At 43.6% G+C, this 24,454-nt stretch overlaps 1 protein-coding gene across 7 annotated transcripts; it reads right to left on the bottom strand.

Annotated features, from left to right (window-relative positions):
- LOC114428405 (rho-associated protein kinase 2-like) lies at nucleotides 1-24,419 on the bottom strand. 7 transcript variants are annotated; one of them, XR_003669581.1, is made up of 34 exons: nucleotides 23,954-24,419; nucleotides 20,754-20,835; nucleotides 19,920-20,020; nucleotides 18,795-18,932; nucleotides 18,069-18,329; nucleotides 17,392-17,536; nucleotides 17,147-17,285; nucleotides 15,423-15,514; nucleotides 12,906-13,065; nucleotides 11,827-11,926; nucleotides 11,663-11,742; nucleotides 11,359-11,407; nucleotides 11,133-11,268; nucleotides 10,966-11,057; nucleotides 10,565-10,811; nucleotides 8,872-8,978; nucleotides 8,641-8,800; nucleotides 8,141-8,301; nucleotides 7,747-7,931; nucleotides 7,526-7,595; nucleotides 7,267-7,370; nucleotides 6,629-6,815; nucleotides 6,049-6,142; nucleotides 5,671-5,765; nucleotides 5,235-5,423; nucleotides 4,836-5,004; nucleotides 4,462-4,683; nucleotides 3,653-3,720; nucleotides 3,479-3,567; nucleotides 3,291-3,369; nucleotides 2,940-3,207; nucleotides 2,541-2,841; nucleotides 1,994-2,376; nucleotides 1-407 (listed from the first exon to the last, which is right to left on the bottom strand). XR_003669581.1 is itself a non-coding variant. In XM_028396774.1 (34 exons), the coding sequence occupies exons 1-33, from the start codon at nucleotides 24,047-24,049 to the stop codon at nucleotides 2,041-2,043; spliced, it is 4,500 nt and encodes a 1,499-aa protein (XP_028252575.1). In that variant the 5' UTR covers nucleotides 24,050-24,419; the 3' UTR covers nucleotides 1-407; nucleotides 1,994-2,040. The 7 variants fall into 7 exon arrangements, 6 of the variants coding, with proteins under 6 accessions (XP_028252575.1, XP_028252573.1, XP_028252577.1 ...); XM_028396774.1 differs by having other exon boundaries at nucleotides 1,994-2,074; XM_028396772.1 differs by lacking the exon at nucleotides 1,994-2,376 and adding an exon at nucleotides 1,689-1,791.
- Nucleotides 24,420-24,454: the final 35 nt, after the last annotated feature.

The following is a 24,454-nucleotide window of genomic DNA, read 5'->3' as shown; positions in this document are numbered from 1 at the left end:
CTCCATTCAGAAAACTGTATTCATACATTAACAAGACAAGCATATATGATATGGTGCAGGGTTATATCCATAAAAATAAAACAATACTATGAGCTACATTTGTTTTGTTACAGACAGATCTCCTATGTACAAATGTTCACACAAACAACACTAACATTTCACAAATCAGAGTCTGACAGATTATAAAATAAGGCAGTTTTTAATCGTTCTTTCTCTTTGCTTGACATCTCGCTGCTGATTGTCCTCTTGTTAAAACTGACAGACAACCCCGGTTCTCATGACGACAGCCAGCTTCTGTTTCTGTCCCTGATTAGTGCCCATTTCTCTGAACAATGTACAGCATGGCAGGCAACGTGCATCCAGACCAGCACCGTTAGTCCACATAGATGAAAATAAACCAGGGTTAACTGTGAAGGAAGAGAGAGACACACAGAGAGAGAAGTAAACAAAATGATGTAAAAAAACCTGGGATGCTACCAACAGAATGGCAGGTTTTTCAAAGGCACGCCCACACAAAATCCACACATATTAAACAAGGAAGCTACTCACTCTGCACACAAAGCAGGAGTAAAATGCATTAAAAGCAGACAGATACAGGGATAATCTTGGTCTGAATGTCTGCAAGATGTAAAATAGTAGAACAATAACATTTGCTGTATGGAAGGCTAAATATAAAGCTTAGCATGAGAATTAGAGAAAAAAAACAGCTGATCTGAACCTGACAGAATCTTTCAGTACCTCCACTGAAAGCTTTTATGGGAGATTATGAGGGATGATTGATAATTTTGCAGGCTAAGATAGTCATGAGTCATACAGCAATCATCACAAACCGACACACAGACGACACAGGACACACACACACAGTTCAACCCTCAATATCTTTTGAGGTTCTGCTAAAGCTCTGCCTGTCTAAGAAAATGGACAACACTATCCTTTGTCTTTGTGCTGTCATAACTCAGTGCTTATAACCCAAAGAGGTCCAAAAGGACAATGCAAATGTGGCAGGGAGGGGACACCAACATCCCCATACAGGACACCAATGACAAGATCCATGAGATGATAGATCAATGAACAGCAGTGTCCACACAGTTATTTTTGGATAAACTTCTTGGATATGAAGATACAATGTGCCATTTCTGAGGTGGATCATCAGTCTTCACCTCTCAAGAAAGCCAAATTAACAATGTCCACATGAACAAGGAAGTTACTTCTGGTGGACCACCTGGAAAATGGTCACAGGGGTTGACCACACAGACCTCTGAGAAAATCAAGAAGATGCAAAGTAGAAGGCTATGAAGAGAAGTTATCTTCCTCCAGGACAACACATGCCCATCCAGGACTGTAGACTTGAACTCATCCTGATTAGGAAAAAATCATATCAGTGGTCACCATTCTGAGAGTGATGATGATGTCATTCCTGCTGCGGACCACTTTCTGCAGGCCGATTGTGACTTCTACATAAGAGGATGCAGGATATCTTTACAATTTTATCAATCACCCTTTGTATATGCCATATTCATGGTAAACTAAGACCAACATGTTTCCTAATTGGTCTACTTCTTGTGACTATAGCATTTCCTTAAATGCTTTGTAACAATAATGAGTTTATGATTTGCATGCTGGAAATCACACATACACCACCAGCAGCACACACTGCAAACACACAACTCATGCAGAGGTCCAGTTACCCTCCGTCCCTCCTCTTTCCTTCAGAAGAACATATCATCATCATCATCATTATCGACATCATCCAACGACCAACTCCAGTCTTTTAGTCCAAACTCAAGCAGCCTGAAACAGTAGGGTCAAACGCCTTAAATAATTATAGTCGTGAGTAACACAGACTGTGCTCACCAGGGGGCAGTATGGAGCTTAAACAATGCTGCTGGTTATGCTGAGAGGGTTAATAGGCACAGCAGCACAGTGATGCAAAGGGCGAGGCGGGGTGGGGCAGGGTAGGGGGGGTGGAGGCTCACCCAGCTCAGCTACTTACAGTCTCCCAGCATGAGAGACGTTAGAATGGTGTCAGAGGTGAGGAGGTCAGTGGAGGATGATGCGGAGCATGGGGCCAGAGCTGAAGAATGAAAGCAAGTTAGGGTGCGGCTGTAACTGGTGTCAGAACAGTCACAGAAAACAACAACGGATTGGTGCCCTTTCCTACTCAATTAGGTGGCTAATGACGCTGAGTGAGGTGCCATGTTGGAGCATTAATGCTGCACACAGCGCTATGCAGATGATTAAAGCAAGTTAGACACAGCTTTGCACTACACAAGATCAACACATAAAATAAAACAAATCCTTACATCAAATTCTAGTTAAAAAAGTTTGGTAAATTTAGCTCACATTTAGTGTGAACAAATTATCTTGTGATGATTCCTGCTCAGGAAAAGAAGGAAATAACCAGGAAGTGAACAGACGGCTAAAAAAACACCAATTAAATTAATAGTAGAATCATTGATTTTCGCAAGTATTTTTTTTAATATTATTTTTTTTAAATCTAAAGTTCTGAAGTGCTGCCAGAGTGAATAGTTTTTCCTCACCTCTGCTTTCCTGACTGCTGCTGCTGCTGCTGCTGCTGCTGCTGGTGTCTGGTGGAGTGGATCTTGACGGCCCCGCGGTGGGCCGACATGCGTGGAGAGCTTCTCGGGGAGGGTCTTGGGGACACCCGCGGAGAGGATCGCGATGTTGATTCAGCAGAGCTGTTCTGCACTGCCGGGGGAGGACTCATGGTCGGGTGCTTCCTCGGGATGCGTTTGAGGAGGTGGCTGACCCAGCGCTGCTGCTCCTCCTGAGAGCTGGTCAGCAGCAGCAGGTCTTTGGCAGTGGACATGTCATAGTTCACTGTTTGGAAGATTGGAAAATAAAAAGAATAAATTATTCTTCGTCAAGAGCCTCTACAAGGTTCTGTGGATAAACACCAACTCCCTGAGCATACTGACCCTTGCAGGGTACAATAACTTCCTCTTTTCTGTCCAGGTGATCTTTGTGGCACTTGGTGTGGCAGCGGCGACACTCGAGGGCCGGCGGGGGCTTGAAGACGTGCCACAGGGGCCGAGTGCAGGCCTCACAGCTGGAGGGGAAGTGGTAGAGGGTGAGGATGAACTCGTGGCCCTTGTGGTTGATGTACGAGGGGCGTTCGCTGTATGGCGTGGACTCCACTACGACTTCCTGGTCACGTTTGCTCTCGCCTTCGTTGGCGTACAGGATCTGGAGAGAGAAAAGAACAGGGTGTGTGATTTTATTTAAGATTAAAGGGAGGAGATAAGGGGGGAAATACGGTGGGCCATTACCTGGAATATCCTGGGAATTTCTCTGGCATCAGCACGGTACACATCAGTCTGAGTGACAGGTCGGATATGAAACAGTTTGCTACAGAAGGGAGATAAATAGGACAGTTGAGTCATTTAAATGTTTGGAATTTTTTTGTTGGATGATTGTCTCTTGTTTAATTGCACAAGTGCTGCTTTCAGTGACTCACTCAATGTCCAGGGTCATGAAAGGGTTGGCCTGCTCTCGGTCCTGCTCACTGTTATAGAACAGGATCTTCTTACTGCTCACCACCACATACTGTAAAAACAACAAGACAAAAATGATGACTTTTCTACAATTACTCAGAAAACACACACATGGGTACGTGAGATGACGAACAAACCTTTTTGTCCCAGCCAAACCGCTTTGTGTTCTTAGTTGGAAGTGAAATCCAGCCTTCCAGTCTGGAGTCTAGCAAGCGGAGAGAGACAGAGGAAACAGGAAGGTGTTAACACCAAAAGGTAAAACTGCCTGTAATCATGCAAAGCGTTTAAAAGAACACCTTGACATTTTTGAAGGTTTGGTGGCATTTTGTTTAAGTGCACGCTCATTACTCAGAGAGGAAATGCTTCCTCACTTAAAAACAAAAGGGCAAGAGGCAGGAAGTGCAGCTCGGTGCTTTAACGAACACTAACACACTCTTCTGTGGAAACAACAGAAATTATAGTGAATAGCCTGTACAAAGTGGGAAACTAACTACAACCCTGCTTTCAGAAAAAAATCTGGGGTTGTTTGCAAGAGCTGACAGGTCCTGGCTTATAGGATGTCCACTTCAGCCATGTTGAAGGAATTCAGAGTTTTAGTATTTGATAGACTGTCTTTGTTTCAATAACATATATACACATTTTGTCTGTATTTATATTTAACATCGTGTTCTTCCTCTTCTAGAAACAGGGTTGCATTAGTTTACAGAAAAACTCCACAAACTTCACTCTCTCCAGTTATTTTCCATCAAAGCCGTCCAGCATCAAGCTGTGAGTATTCACGTGTCCAGTGAACATTAAAAAGGATTAAAGCACAGCAGAGACAGAGTCAACAGAGAACAGGGATTAGCTGTAGGGTTCAACCAGTTAGAGTGAAAACAAATAGAAAGCACCCTTTATGGTCACTCGTCATTTCAATGCCATGTTTGAAACTACATGCAAAGGTCACCTCCAGGTTCAGGCTCAGAGGGATGATTATAGGTGAGAGCCAGGGGACGCTGGCCCTGCTCCTCATGCCCGTCACATTCTTCTTCGCTCTCAGAGTCAGAGTCAGAGTCAAAGAGGGAGCGGGCCGAGCGAAGGTCGGGCCGCGTGTCGATACGGACAGATTTGTGCGTGCGCTGGTATGTGAAGGACATTGATTCTGAGGTGTGAGAGTGAGTAATGCGCACTGAACCGGACCAAAGATGGAAGGTGAAATAAAGTAGAAGGGGAGGAAAAAAATGATTACGTATCATGAAGAAAAAGAAAGAAAGAGGAACATGTAGGAAAATGCACACGGCTCTGTGTGTGTCAGATCAGGTGACAGGATGAGGCGTTCACCTGGATATCCGTCAGTCACATCTAAGTCGTTGCCACTGCTGATGCTGGTGGAGTCCAGAGAGTGAACGCTGAGGGATGTGATCTGGCAACGAAGCTGCTCGATGTCGCTGTCTTTGCTGTCCAGAGCCATCTGAAGCTCCAGGCGGACCTGGTTCTCCTCTGCTATGACCTGAACAACAGACACACAACTTTATTGTCAAAGAAGGCCTGGAAGTGAAAAGATGTATTCTAAGGATGAAAAGGAGCAGATTTCTTTTCTCCACGGGATGATTTATTCTTCTATTTCTGACTCTCTAGGCAGGACTATTGATTAATAAACTTATTATTTCCCGTTTTTGTCTCCACCTACATCCCGTTTCATGTATTTTGTGTATTCTCCCGCAGTGTGGGCGTACTGACCGCCTGCATGTCCATCAGCTCCTTCTGGTATTTGATGATGGTGCTGTTGAGTTTCTCCTTCTCCGCTCTGAGCTCCAGCTGCAGCTTCCTGTTCTCCTTCTCCTTCCTGTGTACCTCGGTGTCGATGCCTCGGTGGCCCCCCCGCACCGTCTCCCTCCTGTTCATCACCTCAGCCAGCTTGTTCACAGCCTGAGAGCAGAACAGCAGCAAAGAGCTTTTTAAAAAGATCTATTGGTGATAAACACACGGGGAAGCCTGCAGGAATATCAATGTTGCTGCGGTACATTTCAGATCTCAGAGTTCAACACAAGCCTGTAGCAGAAATTATTCTTAACAACAAATGACGTGACATAAGAGCTGTCTGTGGAAAAGAAAATATGAAAGTCTAGAGGATGTTCCAGGCTTTCCAGACCTGTGTAGGTGCTTAGACACACACCTGAATTTTTAGTGTCCTTTCATTCTGCAGCTGCTTTTCAAAGGACAGTTTCAGAGAGTTCATGGTCTTCTCTTCCTCCTTGGCTTTCTGAAGCACTATAAAAAATAGCAGAGATGAATATTAATCAGGCATAAAATATACATTTTTAATCAAGTTTTAGACAAGTAATCCTCAACTTCCAGGACAGGCTTGAAGTCCTGCCCTTCTACACCTGACACTTTACTCTGATGAAGACATCAGTCGCTACTTTTTGGTGACATTTTTACAGCTTTCCGCTCATAAATCGTGACGGCTTTTTAACATATTTGCCAGGAAGACTGGGGAGAATGTCCTCTCTGAAGAGATATGCGGTGCTTGTTAATTTAAAATGACACTCACTCTGCTGCATTTCTTTCAGCTGGTTGTTGAGCTCTTCTTTCTCACTGGCCAGGTTGGCAACATCCACCGTCAGGGTGCGATTGGACTCTTCCAGCTGTCAGAGGAGCAGAAAAAAAAAGAGCTGGTGTCAACCAGACAGTACAGCACAAAGACAATGGTCCTTGGTTTTAGCAACTTAACAAAAGTGAACTTTGTATTGCCTTCACTGTACCACTGCGGTTTCTTGGTGGGTCAAGCAAAGCCTTCTGCTGAGTGCTGTAACACCACCATGGACAAAGGAGACATGGGACATACAGCTAGGCATAAGTTAGTTTGACTTCTCTAAAATACACAATTTTTTAAGGACAAAAGCTCCATCTTGAATATCACATAATATTTTTTAATGTTCAGGAAAGATGAGCGAACATAGCCCACTAAAGCTGCCCTGTGCATTTATGACCACCAGGAGTGCTATACAGTAGCTTTAGAGACCCAATCTGTCTCCAAGAATGCAAACCTTGAATTGAGCTGCACAAACAGCTGTACAAAATACTGTAAGAAATGTGATGTATGCTTCCTGGACTGAAACAGCTGGTCTCACCGAGCTGATGGTGGCCTCCTTGTCGCCGAGTTCTTGCTTGTGTCTCGCCATCATGTCTTTGATCTCGAGCTCCTTCATGATCTTCTCTTTCTCCAGGTCCGAGTACTGCTCCTCGGCGATGGATCGAGCCAGCTGCTCCTGGTCGGCTTTGGTCAAACTGGATTCCAGCTGAGTCATCAGCGATTCCCTGCAGAGGCAAACAGAGCATTAGCATCTTTATAACCTTTATAATGCAGTGAATAAATCTCTGAGCATCACCAAATCCCTGCTATTAGAAACCGTGACTGTACATTAATATGTTTCAATGTCCTTTTTCTCATTGCAGGATTTGAAAGCATGGTCCAAGAGAGTTAGGCTGGATCAGTTAAACCACTTTTCCACAGTTATCCTTGGCCGCAGTTCTTCTCAGACAGCTGCTAATCTGGTTCATTCATTCCATTAAAGGCCATATCCTGCTGTTTGGCTGTGAGATGAATTCACATGCGGCTGATATTGCTAATCTGGGAAGTCTGCTACATTCTTAAAAGTACAGATAATATGAACTTGTCGTGCTACATGTGTTCCTTTCTTCTATAATTTCCTTTTTTGCTAAAGTTAGTGAGCTGGTTTGTGCTTGTAGCTCATGTCCCAGCAGTCACCTCTCCTCCTGGTATTCTGCCAGTTGTTGCTGCGCCTCTTTGTACAGCTTGTTCCTCTCATCGCACTCGTCCTTCAGCTCCCGGATCTGCGTCTTGTACAGGGTCTGGGAAGAAGACAATATGTAGATTCAGTCACACATTGGACAATAAACATGAGCTCACTGCTGTCAGTCACTGTTGATGAGTACTGTCTCAAACTCCTCCTTAGCTGCTCGGTCTTTCAAATATGCACATGCGGGTGCACAAAAAAAAGACTCACTGTGAAATACTGCTCTGCCTCCAGTTGGTCCTTCAATTCCTTTAACTGGCCGTCAGCCTCCTGCTTTTCCCTGAAACGGCACCAAAACTCTGTCAATCACTGTTGCAGGCCAGCTGAACACCGGAGCCAAAACACCGTCCTCGGTTCAGATGGAATTACAAGTAACTGCCAACACTATTACACAAATGCTGCTGCTTAGTGTGTGTGTGTGTATGTCTGACCTGCGCAGCTCCTGGTTCTGTTTCTCCAGGATCTGCTTCATGTCCAGCAGGTGGTTGAGCTCCTGTTTGAGCTGCTTCTCGGAGGAGCGCAGCACAGACACCTGCTGGTTCTGCATCTTCAGATCGTTCTGGCTCAAACTGCGCTTGTGCATCTCCTGCTCCAGACGTAAGGTCAGGTGCATCACCTGCAGACACGCACGCAAAGATGGCATTATACTGAACATACAGGGAAAAACTTACCACCATTATTTTCTAAACTAATCTGAATAACATTGCAAAAAGGGACACCCAGCTCTGTCTGAAAGTGCTGTTGTGTAATGTAATGTGATTATTATGCAGTTTATTTATCAGTGAAAAGTTGCCTGAATGAGGTTGCCTGCAGATGAAGCCGTACCTCCTCATAAAGCTTCTCCTTCTGTGCCTGCAGCTCTTCCAGCTTGTGCTGCGCCTGTTTGTAGTCACAGTCCAACATAGAGTGGTGCTTCTCCAGCTGCAGCAGCTTTCCCTCCAGCTGCAGCTTGGAGCTGTGCTCCTCCTGCAGGGTGCACTCCATCTCTGGACCAAAGGAAAAGCCATCAGCGGGGTTAATCTACACTGCGTTCAATACCTTTGTATCGACAAAACCATCCCTTCTTTTCAATGAACTCGGCAGATAAATGACAGCAATACAAGGACAGCTGGCGAAGTATCTGAAGGCCAGGCTGTGATAGTTTTTTGTCAGATGGCTGGGAACAAAAGCTGATTGTCTAAGGTCAGCTCCATCAATAACTGCTTCACTTTCATTCCCTCTCCGGCTTCCATGAAAAGCTGAAGCTACCTTTTCATTCTCTTGCTTCAGTGTCTTTATCATTCCACACTGCTCCTAGTTCAGCATCTGCCATTTTACTTGCTCACCTTTTAAGGCCTCAGACTTTGCCTCCTCGATGGACTGGTAGATCGTGTTTTTGTCAGCGAGCTTGGATTTGGTGGCTTTGTGTTCTGCTTCCTCCTGCTCAAAACTCTGCTGCAGCGACTTCAGCTTAAACGTCAGGTCGATCTCCTGGTTGCTCTTTTCCTGCAGAGGCAAAATTGTTGAAATGATGATGTGAAGATCATGTCTTCAAAATTAACAAATTGACAACCTACCTTCTCGAGGTCGTTGAGTTTGCTCTGCAGCTCCTTCTTTTCAGCTTGGACCTTAGAGAGAGATGATTTCACCTCCTTCACTTCTTCTTCCAGTCCAGAGATACGTCCTAAAGGAGGAGAGATAAGGATGGAGGGGAGAAGGAATTAAGGTGTGTCATGGTAGCTGCTACAAATCATACTGTTTATGAGACAAATGTGTAGCAAATAAATAAATAAATGCACCTCCGCTGTTTGGATTCAGACATTACATAATGTCTCTGCCTTAAAAAAACACACTGCACCAAATGTTTGTTTTCCTGCACCTAAAAACCTGAGGCACAGCAGCAAACAGGTAGCGCTGTTGTTTCCATACATCCTCTCTGACCTCAGTGACTGGCCGTCCTGCCCGGTCTGAACATGTTAAAGTTTCCAAAGGGCTCCTCTGTTCCTGCCCCGGTCTTGTTTTTGGCTTTTACAGCCTCTTGCTCCACTCGCTTTCTCTTTGAGCACATGTTTCCACCTATGATCAAACATTTCCCAAAGACCGGTCCAAAAAACAATTCACATCCAAAACCCTGTCCCTAGCTCTTTGTTGTGTAATGCTTTTTTTTTTTGTCAGGCTACTGCAGAGATGTTTACTGCTTTTAAGGAGCCTGAAGGATCCATCAGATTACCTGTGGGTGATTTAACTGTTTTGACTGGTGAATTTTACATCTGCTAACCTTTTAGTGTTTTTTTACAGGCACATTAAAGGAGCAATTATTGAAATAAAATTTAACAACCACATCTTAACAACATTTTTGTTCTGCTCATTGTTAATTCCCTGCATCTGCATGCAGCCTGTGTTTATAAAAAGCCTCACCCCCCAGCTCAGGGCGTAACTCCACCCACTGGATCCAGTGGGCGTAACTCCACCCACTGGATCCTTTATATATATATATATATATATATATATAAAAAAAAATGGGAGGTCAGTGTCAGCCTTGTACATCTGTTTCCTTCTCTCCTACACTCTGTGAACACTAATACTGTGTTTTAATACAGCCAAATTTCCAATAAATCTGTTCTCATTTAAGTATATCATATTTCTGTCTTCAGATAATGGAACAACCTGACATTTCCAGAGAACCCAGGCCATGTGGAGGACTGAAACCAAGAAATAAATCCAGATTTCTGAGGACCTGTACTCAGTTTTGGCTAAGAAGGGACAGAAACTTTAATGAAGAAAGGCTGTTCACATTCAGGAGCAGAGGGAAGGTGGGGACAGGGTAACAACAAGACAGGAAACGGAGATGCAGAGTGACGAGTAATTTTACACGCAGTGCAAAAAATGAACATACCGAAGCACTCTCTGTCACTGTTGTGAGTGTATCTGCATAACTAAGAGATAAGAACCATCACAGCTGGCAGTGTGTTGCACTGTTGCTTCAAGGCAAGCAGTTTCTTGATTTGAACCTGTCTGTCGGCTTCTGTGTAGTGTTTGCATGACTTCCCTGTGCCTGCATGGAATGCCTCTAAATTGTCAATATTAACACCGGCACTCAGATATTGTTTTCATAAAGGTCAGGCCACATCAAGCAGTTGTACCAACTCTAGCTTGGTGATGTGTTTTTATACATTTTAAAATGTAGAGTAAGTAAAACTAACTCTCATTAGTATATATTAGTATATTTTAATATTTGTTTGTGTAAAGATAAGGAGATCCATGTCTCACCCTGCAGGTCACTAATAGTTTCTGTCCCAAGGCTGCAGTCTCTCCTCTCCTTCTCCAGCTCGGCCTGCAGTCCCCTCAGCTGCTTCTCCAGCTCCATCTTGCCGTTTTCCAGCTGGCTGCACTTTTCCTGCATCTCCCTGAGGCTCACCTCCAGGCTCTGGACTTGTTTCTGCGCCTCTGCCTGACTCTTCTTCAGCCTGGCCGCTGCCTCCTGCTCAGCCTGCAGCACAGCGTTGGTCTCCTCGAGCTACAGGTTCCAAAAGAAATTATGAGTGAAAGAATTAGTGATGCAATTTGACCTAATTAGTGTTTGATTTTTTTTCTTTAAAATTACAAGCACCTATGAAAAAGAAATAAAGAAGGGACAGTGCTATGTAGAGACATATGAAGCTGCTCCTCACTTGTTTTTGCAGCTGGATGTTCTTCTCATTGGAAATCTGTGAGTTCTGGTTCCTCTTCCTCAGGTCTTCCAGCTGGTCCCTCAGGTTGTTCACTGATAAGAAAACAGAAGAGTTTATTCAGGAGCTATAAGCATCATATTTACTATGATTTACTGTTGGGTGCTCACATTCATTCTCCAGGCTGCGTTTTCTGTCACTTTCAATCTCCACCTTGCGCAGACTCTCGGCGCTCTGGTGCTGAAGCAGAGCTCGCTCTCTCTCCAGCTGCCTGAGCGAGGCCTCCACTCTCTGCCTGCTGTTCATCTGATAAGAGAGGGACACACACACATACACAATCTGAGTGGAAACACACTGCGGTCTGCTATATCACATCAGGTGCGATGGCAATCTTACCTCCTTATCTAATTCTTTGACCAGCTTGTCTAAACGGTTTGTAGCGTTTCTGAGGAGAAACAAAAAGATGAATACATTTTATTCAATAATGTGCACAGTGTTGATTAAAATTCATACAGAAAATAGTGCATAACTTTTTCTTCCTGTAATTTTTTTTAACCTAGCAAATTTTATTTGCTAAACACAATGTATTTGTTTGTACAGTAAATATTATCATATAAGCTTTGTTTGAGTGTGACTGTGTGTGTGTGTGTGTGTGTGTGTGTGTGTGTGTGTGTGTGTGTGTGTGTGTGCCATGTCCTACTTGCACTTCTGCTCCAGCTCATCTTTGGCCTGCATCTCATGGTCGAGCTGCTCCTCCAGCTGATAAAGCTTTTGTTGCAGCTGCTCATACAGACACATTAAAACAAATCTTATAGTTGCAATCATTATATTTACAACATAAATTTAACACACAAAGACACTCGCCTCTTTTTTACTGTCCGAACGATTCTCCTTATCCTCAGATATCCTTTCCTTGCAGTGCTCTGAATCCTCCACAGAGTTGCTGTTATTTTCCTTTAGCAGTCTGAGAGAGAGAAAAAGGCAGAGCCACTTGACAACATCCCAAACTGTCCACAGATTTAGATTTCTACTCCCAGATGGTGTGTTTTGCCCCAACTAGATCTGTGACACCAACTGGTTTGTCATTCATGTTCATCCAAAGAGGGTTACCAGTTAGAAAAACCTATACATCCTGGCATGGAGAGACAATCCTGGAACCATCGCTGCGGTAAAAACGTTCAGGCATCTTCTTACATCTGAGTGGTTTTACCCTCACACAGTCTATTGCCAACCATGTTGGTGGACTTGTAATGGTAAGCAAATTCTGGGAATCATTAAATGGCTCAAGCACATGGCTGCATAATGACCAAAGAATCTGAAGTCTTTTTATGAGGCTAGTTTGGGAAACGGTTCCTACAATAAATTCTAAATGTTTGTACGCTCTCTGCTAAGAAAAACAAACAACGTTTTTATCCTGAAATTTAAGAGATGGTTTATACAGCTCTCCATACATCCATGTATCCATGTATCCAACTCTATGATGGATGCTGGATGCTAAGTGTCCACAAAGTTTTCACTGCCCATAGGTCGATGCAGCTTATAGGCAATTATATTATAGGAATTTTGTAAAACACACACATCTTAAAAGGTAGAATCATGCCCTGAGGCAAACAATACACTGCTGATTACAGCACTGCGGGGTGATAAATCCAACACATAGCTGTTGTTTTGCTGAACAAAAGCAGGTTTAGAAACTAGTATTTATCTTGAGCAGAGAGGGCATTTAAAGGGGTTTGTCAGAACAAGGCTGCAGTGTGGAACTTAAACAGGCATACTGTGTGTGAGCACTGGGTGACTGTATTAAAGGTATGGGCGTGAAGCTGTCATTTTATCTCATATTCCAGGCACACTAAAGAACTACTAAAGATTATTTCTTTGCAAAAATATTCAAGGTATATTTCCCCACATAACACCTCGGAGTCATTAATAATAGTTGCACTCACTGATCCTCCTTGAAGTAGGTGAAGCCAATAAATGGTAGCTGGTTCCCCACAAAGGCTCTGGGTGGAGGAAAAGTCTCAGCATTTCCTTTATCATCCTCTATGTCATCAAAGTTGCTCGTGTCTATGTCACCTTTCAGCTCCGGCACAACTGGAGCCACAGCTGGAAGACAGAAAGAAAGTCATGGAGCTAAAAGAGGAATGAAAGGTAAAATCCAGGAGTAAAGAGAAAGATGCTGTTTTACATTAAATAACACTCTTAAAGGTCTTGTGCTGTAGGTATTTAAATTGATTCTTCAAAACCCTTTCAGCATTGAATATTTTTTCAGCAGTCACTGTGCCAACTTTGGCACTACTTGTAGCAGGTTTTTCTGCAGGTTGGCGTGAGCCTGACACCACTCCTTTTCCCGTACAGTGCTCGCTTTGTGCCCCCACACACAGCGCCTTTCAGAGACGCAGCCTAACCACGCCAGGAGTGAACGCTCCTCTTGCTCCTTTCTCACAGGAGCAGGAGCCTTTTAAAAAGCCTACATGTACAACATGCAGACATAAAAAGTGTTAAAGAGCCAATCAGATAAAACAAAGCTACGCCTTTAGCCTATAAATAGTTCCTAATTAAGGAAAAAAAAAGAGGCAGCCATTGTGGATCAAGTTCCTCAGACCAGTGTAATTCTGGCTCTGAGCAAAGAGCTCATTACTGTTAGGTCAGGACACCACCCCCCCGTCAGCTTGACAAATGTGACTCACAGATTAAGCACAGGAATGAAACAAACGAGGGGGAAATAAAAAAGAAGAGGCAGAAAAAAAAAGAAGCCAAAATGTGGCGAGACAGAAAGAGACACAGGCCGCTCCGTGGAGGCCCTTGTGGCACGACTTCCCAGAATGCTCTCTGATAGCGGGCGACTAATGACAGGCAGCCGCAGCCACAGTGAGAGTGAGAGAGCGGGAGCAACCCTCCAAACCGGGGCGCCCCTCTCATTAGACCAGTCCACACAGGCCGCACAGCCTGCCCCGCCCTCCGCTAAGGGAGATGCTGCCTCGCGTCTCATCCATCCATCCATCCATGGATCTGGCTTCTCTGCCCTCAACCATCCCAAATGCTCAATAAACATGATGACAACAGAGAGAAAATAAATCCCAAAACAACACACACGGGTGTCAGGGCAACACACAGCAGGGAGTAATATCATTCCTAAACACACACACAGGACCAGGGGAAGGTACATGCAGCTCTGCGGGATGCCAGATTGGGACATGTTTGGAGTGTGTGTTTTCAAGTGTGTGTCTGTGGAGCGCAGCAGTGGCACAGCAGTGGTTTCATGTTCCAGACTGCCAGGCTCTGATCAGAAGTTCTGTCTGTTGTCTTAATCAGAGCCAGGTGAAGCAGAGAGAGGGAGAGGCAAAGAAAAAGAATCTGAATGTAATTATAGACACACACAGGGGTCCTGTTCATATTCAGAATATACACTTCTCCTTTACTTCCTATGTAAACCATCATCTGAAGTCATAACACTTTCACTGCTGCAAATGGCTTTAGTTTTGTATTAGCCTACTGTTAATGTGTTTATAGTCTTTTATACAGATCTTTTACACATGTAAGTTACAACAAACTGTACATGTATATACATATGACTGTATATGAATTTGCATTGACAGATGTTTTCTTCCTTTTTCTCTTGAATAAAACCTTCAATAAATTAAATTAAATATTTTACTATGTGAAATGATTAAAAAAAATCTATATTCTTTATGCTATCCTAGAATTATGTATTCAGATAAAACATAATCTGACTATATTCTGTAAAAGTTCCACCTGAAGCCAGCCAACTTGATAAGCACGTCAAGCTCATACAAACAAACCACTAACACATATCGGCCCATCTATATACCTACGTAAAGAGCAGGCGCACTTTTAAAGAGGACAAAATGTTGCTGTGTGTGTATTATATATCAGACAGAAAATGTCCTCTGGAACTGTTATTTCACACAGTTTTATTTACTGGTGCCTTTCAAAATAAAAGTTAACATAGTGTGTCTCCATCAGACTGTCTCCTGGGTTTAGTTTACTTCAGACTGCACTATTGTCTAAATGCCATATTCATACAGTGTGACATTAAAGGTTAGAGTAATCAAAAGTATTTAGACCATGTCTAAACAATGCCCTCTCCCATACAGTATGAAATCATTGTTGTTAGCACCCACATGTTGCTGATTATCCTGCAGGTTTTGTGCATCATGTGCTCTCCTGCTCTGCACAGCATCCTGTCATATTATGTGAGATAAGAGCTGGGAGCATATGGACAGCATGTGTACCGTATATGCGGGCCTAATGGCTCAGGAGATGGAAATAAACTTGGAACACAGACTGAGACAAAACAGATTTGCGGAGGAATGAACTGGAGATGATAAGAGAAGCAAAATGGGACGGCCACAGCAGAAGGAGAACATTACCAGAGATGGAAAAGGAGAAATCTGCACCTGCGTGCAGTATAACAGAAACATGCCTGTCCGCACACTTACTGTCACGGATGTTTTCAAAGGTCCACTGGTCATTCTTGAAGAAGGGGTGACATTTGATCTCATCCACTCCACTGCGGCCCAGGCGAACCTTCCTGCACACGGAGACAGCAGCAAGCAGTCAAGACTGTGAGCAGTCAGCGCGAGCACAAAACACACCCCGCTCCTCCTCCGACCTCCCATCCACCCACCATCACCAACATGTCATCTCAAACACACAGAGCCTAGTTTAGTGACCACACACTGACCAGCATGGACAGCCACATGACCACTGGTGGACTGGACTAGAGATAATACAGATCCAGGAGAGCAGGAGGCACCAGCTTTGACTGACTCTTCACCACTGCTTGACTTTCTTCTCTCTCTCTCTCTCTCTCTCTCTCTCTCTTTCTATGAGCCTCTACACTCTTTCTCCCTCTCTCGCCTCGTCCCCCTTTCCTCCCTCCTCCACCTCTGGGTACAGGGTTGAAGGGGTGCGGCAGTTTAGGCTTGCCACGTGTGGGACATTCCAGATCCAGCCAAGAGGAAGAGAGGGCAGGGGTGGGGAGGAAGAAAGAAACAGAAAAAGGCAGACTTTTAAACCCCCATGACCATGTTGGACTCACATGCTGAGACTCAGAGCACAGAGAACTGCAGGAGACGGTCAAAGCTGAGAGCAGAGAAATGGAAGGTAGGACTCAAGAAAAGGTAGAAGAAAGCTAAAAATGAGGAGATATAAATGAAAACCTTGGGAAGAAAAAAAGAGGGTGGCAGTGCTTACACAAATGATTCAGCAACATGGTGAGACAGTGACAGAGCATGTGGGTTAAGTGGTGAATGCACTCATTGGTCTTCAAAATATGTGTGTGCATGTGTGTGTGTGTGGTTGGGCAGCCGTGCACACATGCGAGATTCTGTCCGTGGTGAGAGAATAGTGAGTGAGAAGGTAAACAAACTGCAAAAATGAAAGGCTCCTCTGTATTGAAGCAGAAAGGGCTTCAATACAGAGTTGGTGTTTGAGCCCACTTGGGGGCGGGGCTACTAATGTAAACAGGAAGTGGTTTATTTCAGGAGGATGGGCCACTGCAGGAACATAATCGATAAAGCAAAACTTTTGCCTTTTTACATCAATGTTATTATGCATAAAATACACACAAGTTGTATTTAGATGATATCCGATACTACAGATTTTAAAGAATCATAGAGATTCTTTAAAATCTTAAATCTAATTCATGTGGACAGCAAAGTCTGCACACCTAGGGAAGAGATGGCAGCAGGATGGACTCCTGGACTCGGAAGACAGTTAGTGGACAAAGGCAGTGTGATGCTCTGAGAAACCTTAGCTAATATTTATGTGAACACCTACCTAAATAATTATAGACCACACACCCCTCATATGGCAGGTGGTTTAAATGTAGTGACTGATTGCTGTATACTGTTTTATATCTTCAGTAGGAACCAATAGGATTAGGGCAGAAAAGCCATAAATGGGTTGTTACCGTGGAAACATCAGACATTATGATTACGCTTTTTTGTTGTTTTCATGGAATTTGTTGACAATTAAAAAAATTAACATTACTAAATGGGTTTACTCCTGCTACACTGAACAAAAATGACAAAGCTCTGCTCACTTCACCACACAGGGAAAAGCAGAGCAGAGCCTGGGCTTGGGTCCAACTGTCTGCACATGCAACACAGCCTGAAAATTGTAAAACATTCAGGATTCAGTTCAAGTTTGATGGACAGACCTGTCAGTGAGAAAGGCACAGATAAGATCTTTGGCATCTCGAGACATCTCTACATCATCTGGGAAGACGAGGGAGTTCTGGTGGTTCATGATTTTCCCATAAGTCCCAACCAGGGACTCGGCATAGAAAGGAGTTTCACCTGTGACAACAGGACTCATGTTAAATGTTAAATGTAACATCCTGGGCTGTAAATGGTGCTAAATTATCAAATTATGCTGCTTAATAATAAACAGCTGGCCACTTACCAACTAGCAACTCATAGATAAATACTCCTACAGACCACCAGTCACACTCCCGGCCGTAGTAACCGTCTCCACCCTGAGACTGGAGCACCTCAGGGGATATGTAGTCTGGTGTGCCTACAGCTGTGTCACAGTGCACCATACCTGTCTGCACACAGACAAATACACAGTGCATGAGAGAGTGGAGCACTGACAGTAACACAAATGTTTCAATATTTATTTTTACAATAACAAGCAGAAGAAAACATTCATCTGCTGTGTATAAAAAGCTGTAAAAAAGTATATTTGGAGGCTCGTCTTTGGAGTTTAAATACTCCCAGATTGTTTATGCTGTGTACAAGAGAGGAAATTATATGGCACACTTTGTGTGCTGGTGGATTTTCTGAGAGCTATAATGTGTGGAACCAACTATTCAGAAATTGCTGTGGTGACAACAAAAGGTTGAAAAACGGCCTTCCTGCCCCACAGCAGAGGCGGGACCGCTACCGCGTTCTAGATTGGATGTTTAGCACAATAACATTCCTTCCAAAACAGCCTGTTGTAAGAGTGCTGCACTGTGCTTCACTTCTCCTTCTGAACACCTGGTGGTGCACTAAGGCCCTCAGATGGTACAACAGACATGCAGCTCCCTCACATTTCCACTGATTCCCAGGGGGAAAAAAAGAAACCTATGAACCCACCGAGTCCATTTTCATGCATGTGCCAAAATCAGCCAGTTTGAGATGGCCGTATTGATCCAGCAGCATGTTGTCAGGTTTAATGTCACGGTGTATGAAGCCCATGGAGTGGATGGCGTCCAGCGCCAGCACCACTTCTGCAGTGTAGAAGCAAGCCCACTTCTCTGGGATGTCATAGTTCATGGTGAGCGTGACCACGTCTCCTCCGGGCATGAATTCCATCACCATGTACAGATTGAGATCGTCTTGGAAAGAACAGCAGAGCTAGGAGACAGCAAGTTTATGTCATTCCAGGAAGGATTCCCCAGCAGTGTGTGTGTGTGTGTGTGTGTGTGTGTTATCTGTGAATGATCTGTGTTTTAATATGACAAACAGTAAAACCTGATCATAAATTATTTCCCACTTCATGCCAACTTTATGACACCAGGTTACTATTACCCATAATGCACGCTGCATAGGATTTATCATTTTATGATAACTCATTAAATAAAGACATTTAAATTTAACACTCATAGAATTTACAGGGTCTGTCATTACTTTAGAGTCCATAACTCTATTCATTCATATAATAATATATACACAGTGTTGTATTGTTCTGGTGCAATATGCAGTGCATTTGGTAATAATAACATCTAATCTAATCTAAAGAGTGATTATTATTATACCTTATTCTACCTTGTGCTACTTTTGGAAAATGTATGCAGTGAGGATTTTAATACGTGTGTGCACCTGGACAATCCAGGGACTATTTGAGAAGGCCATGATGTGTCTCTCCTCCCAGAAGAAGGCCGAATCTGACCGCTTAATCATCTCAAACTTGCTCAGCTGCTTCATGGCGTAAACCTTCTGTGAGGCCTTGTGGCGGACCTGCGTGGACGGAAACCAGTAGAGATATTAGAAAGTAAACAGTGATATTATCTTCAAGGACAACAAGAAGTAGACTGAAAGAATGTCACAATGACCAACAAAAAAACATGAGAGACACAGAGAAGCCGTAATTGTAGCACACACACCCACAGAAAGACATGTTTACACAAGATTCCAAGAACAAACACACTGCGTACCCCACCTCCACACCAGACATCACACTCATCTCCCACACACACTGAGCCTGTCCAGACTTGTTTCTGTTACCAGATTCTAAAGCATGAGCGGCAGGCATCTGGAAAAACTGGGAGTCAGGGACAGTGAGAAGCTACAGCCAGCCTTTAGATTAGTAATTAAATAAAAAAAATGCAGTTACATCTGAAATACACAAAGACAACATGTACTTATTTTGTACTGTTTTTGTTGGGAGTGTTGCTCCCTCTAGTGGTTTGCAGATTTCTAGTATTTTGTAGCCGAGTTCAGGAACAACTGGACAAAAGCCTCCATTTGTATCACTGCAGTGCACCGCTACACACAGGCCACAGACACACAGGTCACAGACACACAGGTCACACAGACACACTGGCCACAGACACACTGGCAACAGACACACTGGCAACAGACACACAGGCCACACAGACACACTGGCCACAGACACACTGGCCACAGACACACTGGCCACAGACACACTGGCCACAGACACACTGGCCACAGACACACTGGCCACAGACACACTGGCCACAGAGCCACAGACACACTGGCCACAGACACACTGGCCACAGACACACTGGCCACAGACACACTGGCCACAGACACACTGGCCACAGACACACTGGCCACACAGACACACTGGCCACAGACACACTGGCCACAGACACACTGGCCACAGACACACTGGCCACACAGACACACTGGCCACAGACACACTGGCCACAGACACACTGGCCACAGACGCACACGTATCACACAAAAGGAGAATCGTCTCACCAGCTGCACTGCTCCATACGCTCCTCTTCCAATCAACTTCACTTTTTCAAAGTCTTCAAGCTTCACCTGCAGCTCCCGCAGCTGACTCACCGTCTTCTCATCTGCGGGACAGACACACACACGTCACCATAGCAACACAGACAGTCAGTGACAAATGGCAAGAAAGACAACAGAGAAGTAGGTTGTGTATAAGTTCAGCCAGTGCAGCCACATTTCAGTCAGAATACAGGTGTGTTTATGGATGTTGAGACAGTGAAGAGCAAGTGTGCTATTCTGAGAATATGCACACTAACATCCTTGAAAGTTCTGATGATTCAAAGGTTTCTCCTGAGATTGGAGATCACGATGCATCCTAGAAACGCTCCCTCCTTGACTTTTGAACACCTATCATCATCATTCCTCTGGTCTTAAAGTTTGTGCCTAATGGTAAACTTTTTGTTTCATCATGTTTCAGCCTCTCCTTTTATCCCCTGAACTAAGGGGGGAACATACACACATCTAACTAGTAGAAATTTTTTAAAAATACGTATATGAAAAAAGCATTTTAAATATTATATATATATATATATATATATTATATATGTCCTTGAGTTTTTATCCTGTGTAAATAATGGTTATTATGTTTTGGCTGTATAATTTGCAGGACCAAACAGCACTCCATCAAACAACAGATATGTTTACACTATATTTTCTGTGACCTTGGGCACAGAGTAAGTTTGTCTCTGTATATAAACAGCAGTAAATCCGATGGAAAATCATAATACATTCAAATACAGGTATGTCAATGTACAACAAAATCATTCTTGCTACACACAAACACACAGGAGCACTTACATCTGTTTAGAAAAGCGTCTATGTTTTTGTTTTTCCGCAGCACAGGATAGTTCAAATCAAGAGCCAACGCATTTATGGAATCCTGAAAGACAGGAAATTAAAATAATAAATAAGCATTTGTTAAGATAAACACAAACAATAACCCCCAGTGTCTTAATAGGCCTTAATTAAAAATTAATTTATCTTTTTTAATTAATCTTTTAAATAGAAGTGTTGGAACAAAAACACCGTCTATTACTGAATTTATTATTTATTTTAATCATTTATCTTTATCTAACATGTTTGGCTGCCCCAACCTGGAAAAAAAATGAATGAAGGCAGCAGTGAGACAAGGAAGAAGCAGTTACATTTATATAAACTGAGTTCTCCCAAACTGGACTGCTAATGTGTAGCACAGCAAAACAAACACAAAAAGAGACAATGGAGGCTGAATACACAGACATAACAACTCATGTAACATCAACAAAAACCTGTCACACACTGTTTTTACAGTCGCCAAAAACACAGACAATCCACCAGGACCCACACACACAACCACTCCCTGTAGCTCGACACAGAGGGGCAGTGGCAGCATCAGACTTAAGGCCTCAGCAGTATCATCACTGCTTAAATCGGCAGTGTTGGGTTTCATGTTGAACCAAAATGTCTCCAAACACATGAGGCTGGCAGGGCAGCTGGGCAGGTGGGTGAGGGGGGGGTTGAGTGAGGAGGGTCAGGGTGTAGTATGACCCTCTGTTCCCCAAAAACAGGGGTCAGGTGGAGTCATCCACACCGTCTGTGTGTCGAGAGAGTTGGACAGTATGTATTAGTGTTTGTTCATGGGACATGTGAGTGGGTGGACGGGGGCATATGGAACAATTCAGCACCTTTAAATAGCAGCAGTGAGGAGAGATACCCACCCCCCCATCGCAGACGGGTGGAAATAGACCTAAAGGCTCAGAAGCTATTGTGGGACAAACAGCTTATAGCTCTTGATACCGGCTGAGCACTCGAAGATCTGTGATCATTTTACACCATCTGTGTGTGTGTATGTGGTTTCTGCGGTATAGAGGTTTCTCTGTTTTACAGAGCACGAGTGGTGGTGAACTTTTTAATATTTCAATCATATGTAAATGGTGTCTAAATTTAGTAGATTCAAAGAAGGCATCAAGAGTGTGTTTGTTGTTTGCACTGATGTGTAACTAAAATCGCTCAGGCTGCTGCATCCTCATCTCTGAAAACAGGTTTCTAAAAATACATGTTCTGTCCATCAAAGCGCAACTTAACCAGAAAACCATGTGGTACTGAGATACGTCTGTAATGTTGTCGGACGTGTACGTACCATAATGACACAACATTTTTTAAGTTGGTTCATTCTTTCCAGGTCTGGAGAGTAATGAATGGCAACATGTCTTCTATGGGCCACTTTCCTACAATCATTAAACAATGCGTCTCATTAATACACAACCACTGAAGGCATCTTCAGGTTAAGCTCTAACACTCCAGCATGTAGAAGGGGAGGGGATCATTCAGTGGTCACCTTGCTATTAAAAAACAAAGACAAAAATTGAGATCTGGTCTATTCTCAAAAGAAAGTTTGGTTGTGTATGATCACTGTGTGTTATATTTAAATGTCTTCTTTCCCTCTAACTCACATGAGCCTGAACCAAAGACACCTTTAACTTTTTACTTGACAGGAATCTGGACAAATCTGAACATGATCCTGTGCATCCCAGACTTAGTTGTGTGTCCTCACCACCTTAAACGACACCTCCCACCGTCTCCACAGCGAGCAGACACTGTGAAGGAGGACATTGAACAACAATGGAGAATCAGTATTGAAATCTAAACTATGCTCTGCCCACTAGCTGGAAAACAGGCCTGCCTCACATTGTTCCTTCATACTTCTAAGATTCCCTCCTGATCTGTTGTTACTGAGGAGGTTTCATATTTCTCTAAATGCTAACTCATCAATCACAGCTGAAAAAGAAAGTAGCTGGATCATTTTCACTACATAATGCCTCCGGGGTTTGTAGATGTAAACAGAGAGTAAGAGTGACTGGCACATTAAAAAATCATTTGTCGCATAGTTTTCTTACAGTGTTGCACATTGTCCAGCACATGCTTTTATTTTGGTAGCAAACAACTGTGTTTTTACCACATACAAAAATTGTGCCTGTTTCAACAGGCACAAATCTGCCGGATGGATGTCTCTGACAGATACACAAAGATACTGTAGAATCTGAAGAGTAGTTGTTCAAAAGAAAAAAAAAAATCACTGCTCAACTGATCAAATCATTCAGTTGCTGCAACTCGAAAACAATGTCTTCTGTTTTGCAGAACAAAATCTTTGTTCTGCAAAAAGAAAAAAGAAAACTTTTTTTTCTGCTTAAAAAAACAAACAAGAAAATGGACAAACAGGAAAACAGTGATGTGAGGTCAGGGCAGGTTATCTCCCTCTCAATTCCAGGAAGTGACTTCAGCTTCCTGTGTGGTAGCTGCCTGTATTAGGCAGCATGACGGCCATTGTTAGACCCACTACTAAGCTGATTCAAAACCCATCCACAGCCGAGTGGTTGATAAAAATCTACAGTGAGGGCAGCTAGGGTGTGAATGGACAGATGACACAAACTGAAATGTGTATGGGTCGGCCTTGTACAGTACAACAAATGGCACTGGCTTTAATTGTGACTCACAGTGACTCTATCCGGCAGGAAATATTACAGTATACAGCTAATAGCTGTAGTCCTAATGTTTACTTATTGACCCCAGAAAATATCCCTACAAGCATGTTTTTGCCCCAAATAAGCAATAATGGTTAATATCAAACCTGAATGAAGCGTCTGAGTTTGGTCACCCTTAGGGTGAAATGAATGACCTACGAAGACAATGAAGTTTTTGGTGTTTGGCTTAGAGTGTTTGTTTGAATGCATTCTTAGTGCAGGTCAGAGGGAGTCCATGTCAGAGGAGACCACACCAACAGAGTCAATCACAGACAGGCACTGATGGAGGACAGAGAGGAGGACTGACTGATGAGCATTACAATCCCATCAAGCAGCAGTTTGTATCCCACACAAGGGTCCAGGTATAGGTGGAGCTAAACTGTTTCCAAAGTAATGAAGCTCTGGTTTAGTCATTACAGTGACAGAATAATGACACACAAAAATGTGTAACTCTGACGTCTGTACCTGTGAAGTCAAACCCTTGGGGCATAAACTCACCATTAACGTTGCCAAGTTTATTATCGACTGTGGGTTCCTCATCAGGGATTCCAGGTTCTTCAGGCGGCTTTCCAGCCTGCTCTCCGCTCCCAGCATGGTCACAGTAACGTGTATCCACTTCAAAAGACACGAAAAATACAACAACAACAACACCTGTGTGTTGGTTTCTGGCGGCGGAGGCGGCGCACAGCGCTGCTGCTTGGCTCAGCTCCTCATGTCAGCTCTTTTGTAAATCTTTGAGTTGTCAGGTTAATTATTTATCCACGGCCAAGGAAAGACGTCTCACTCCCCCCTTTTCATTAATATCTCACTAGAAAGTGAAAACCGAGCGGAGGTCTGGGAGCAGGCGTCTCTCTTTCTCTCAGGTGCGCACGCTCAGGAGCCAGGTAGGTAAAACAAAATCTGATCCGACTATAACGTGTCCAACCTGTAGGACAGATCACAGCCAAGCCAGGCAGAGAGCAGCAGCACGACTTCCGGGTATGACTACCAACATAAAGG

The sequence above is a fragment of the Parambassis ranga genome, chromosome 24, assembly GCF_900634625.1.
Source record: "Parambassis ranga chromosome 24, fParRan2.1, whole genome shotgun sequence".
NCBI classification, from domain to species: Eukaryota; Metazoa; Chordata; class Actinopteri; family Ambassidae; genus Parambassis; species Parambassis ranga.
This window is presented reverse-complemented; position numbering and strand designations above follow the sequence as displayed.

Coding starts and splice junctions, on each gene's coding strand:
- LOC114428405 (XM_028396772.1), bottom strand. CDS start 24,049: ATGCTGGGAGCGGAGAGCAGGCTGGAAAGCCGCCTGAAGAACCTGGAA. Junction 17,286..17,391: donor TATCTATGAGTTGCTAGTTG/GTAAGTGGCCAG, acceptor CTGTTGTCACAG/GTGAAACTCCTTTCTATGCC. Junction 10,812..10,965: donor ACATCCAGCTGCAAAAACAA/GTGAGGAGCAGC, acceptor TGGAACCTGTAG/CTCGAGGAGACCAACGCTGT.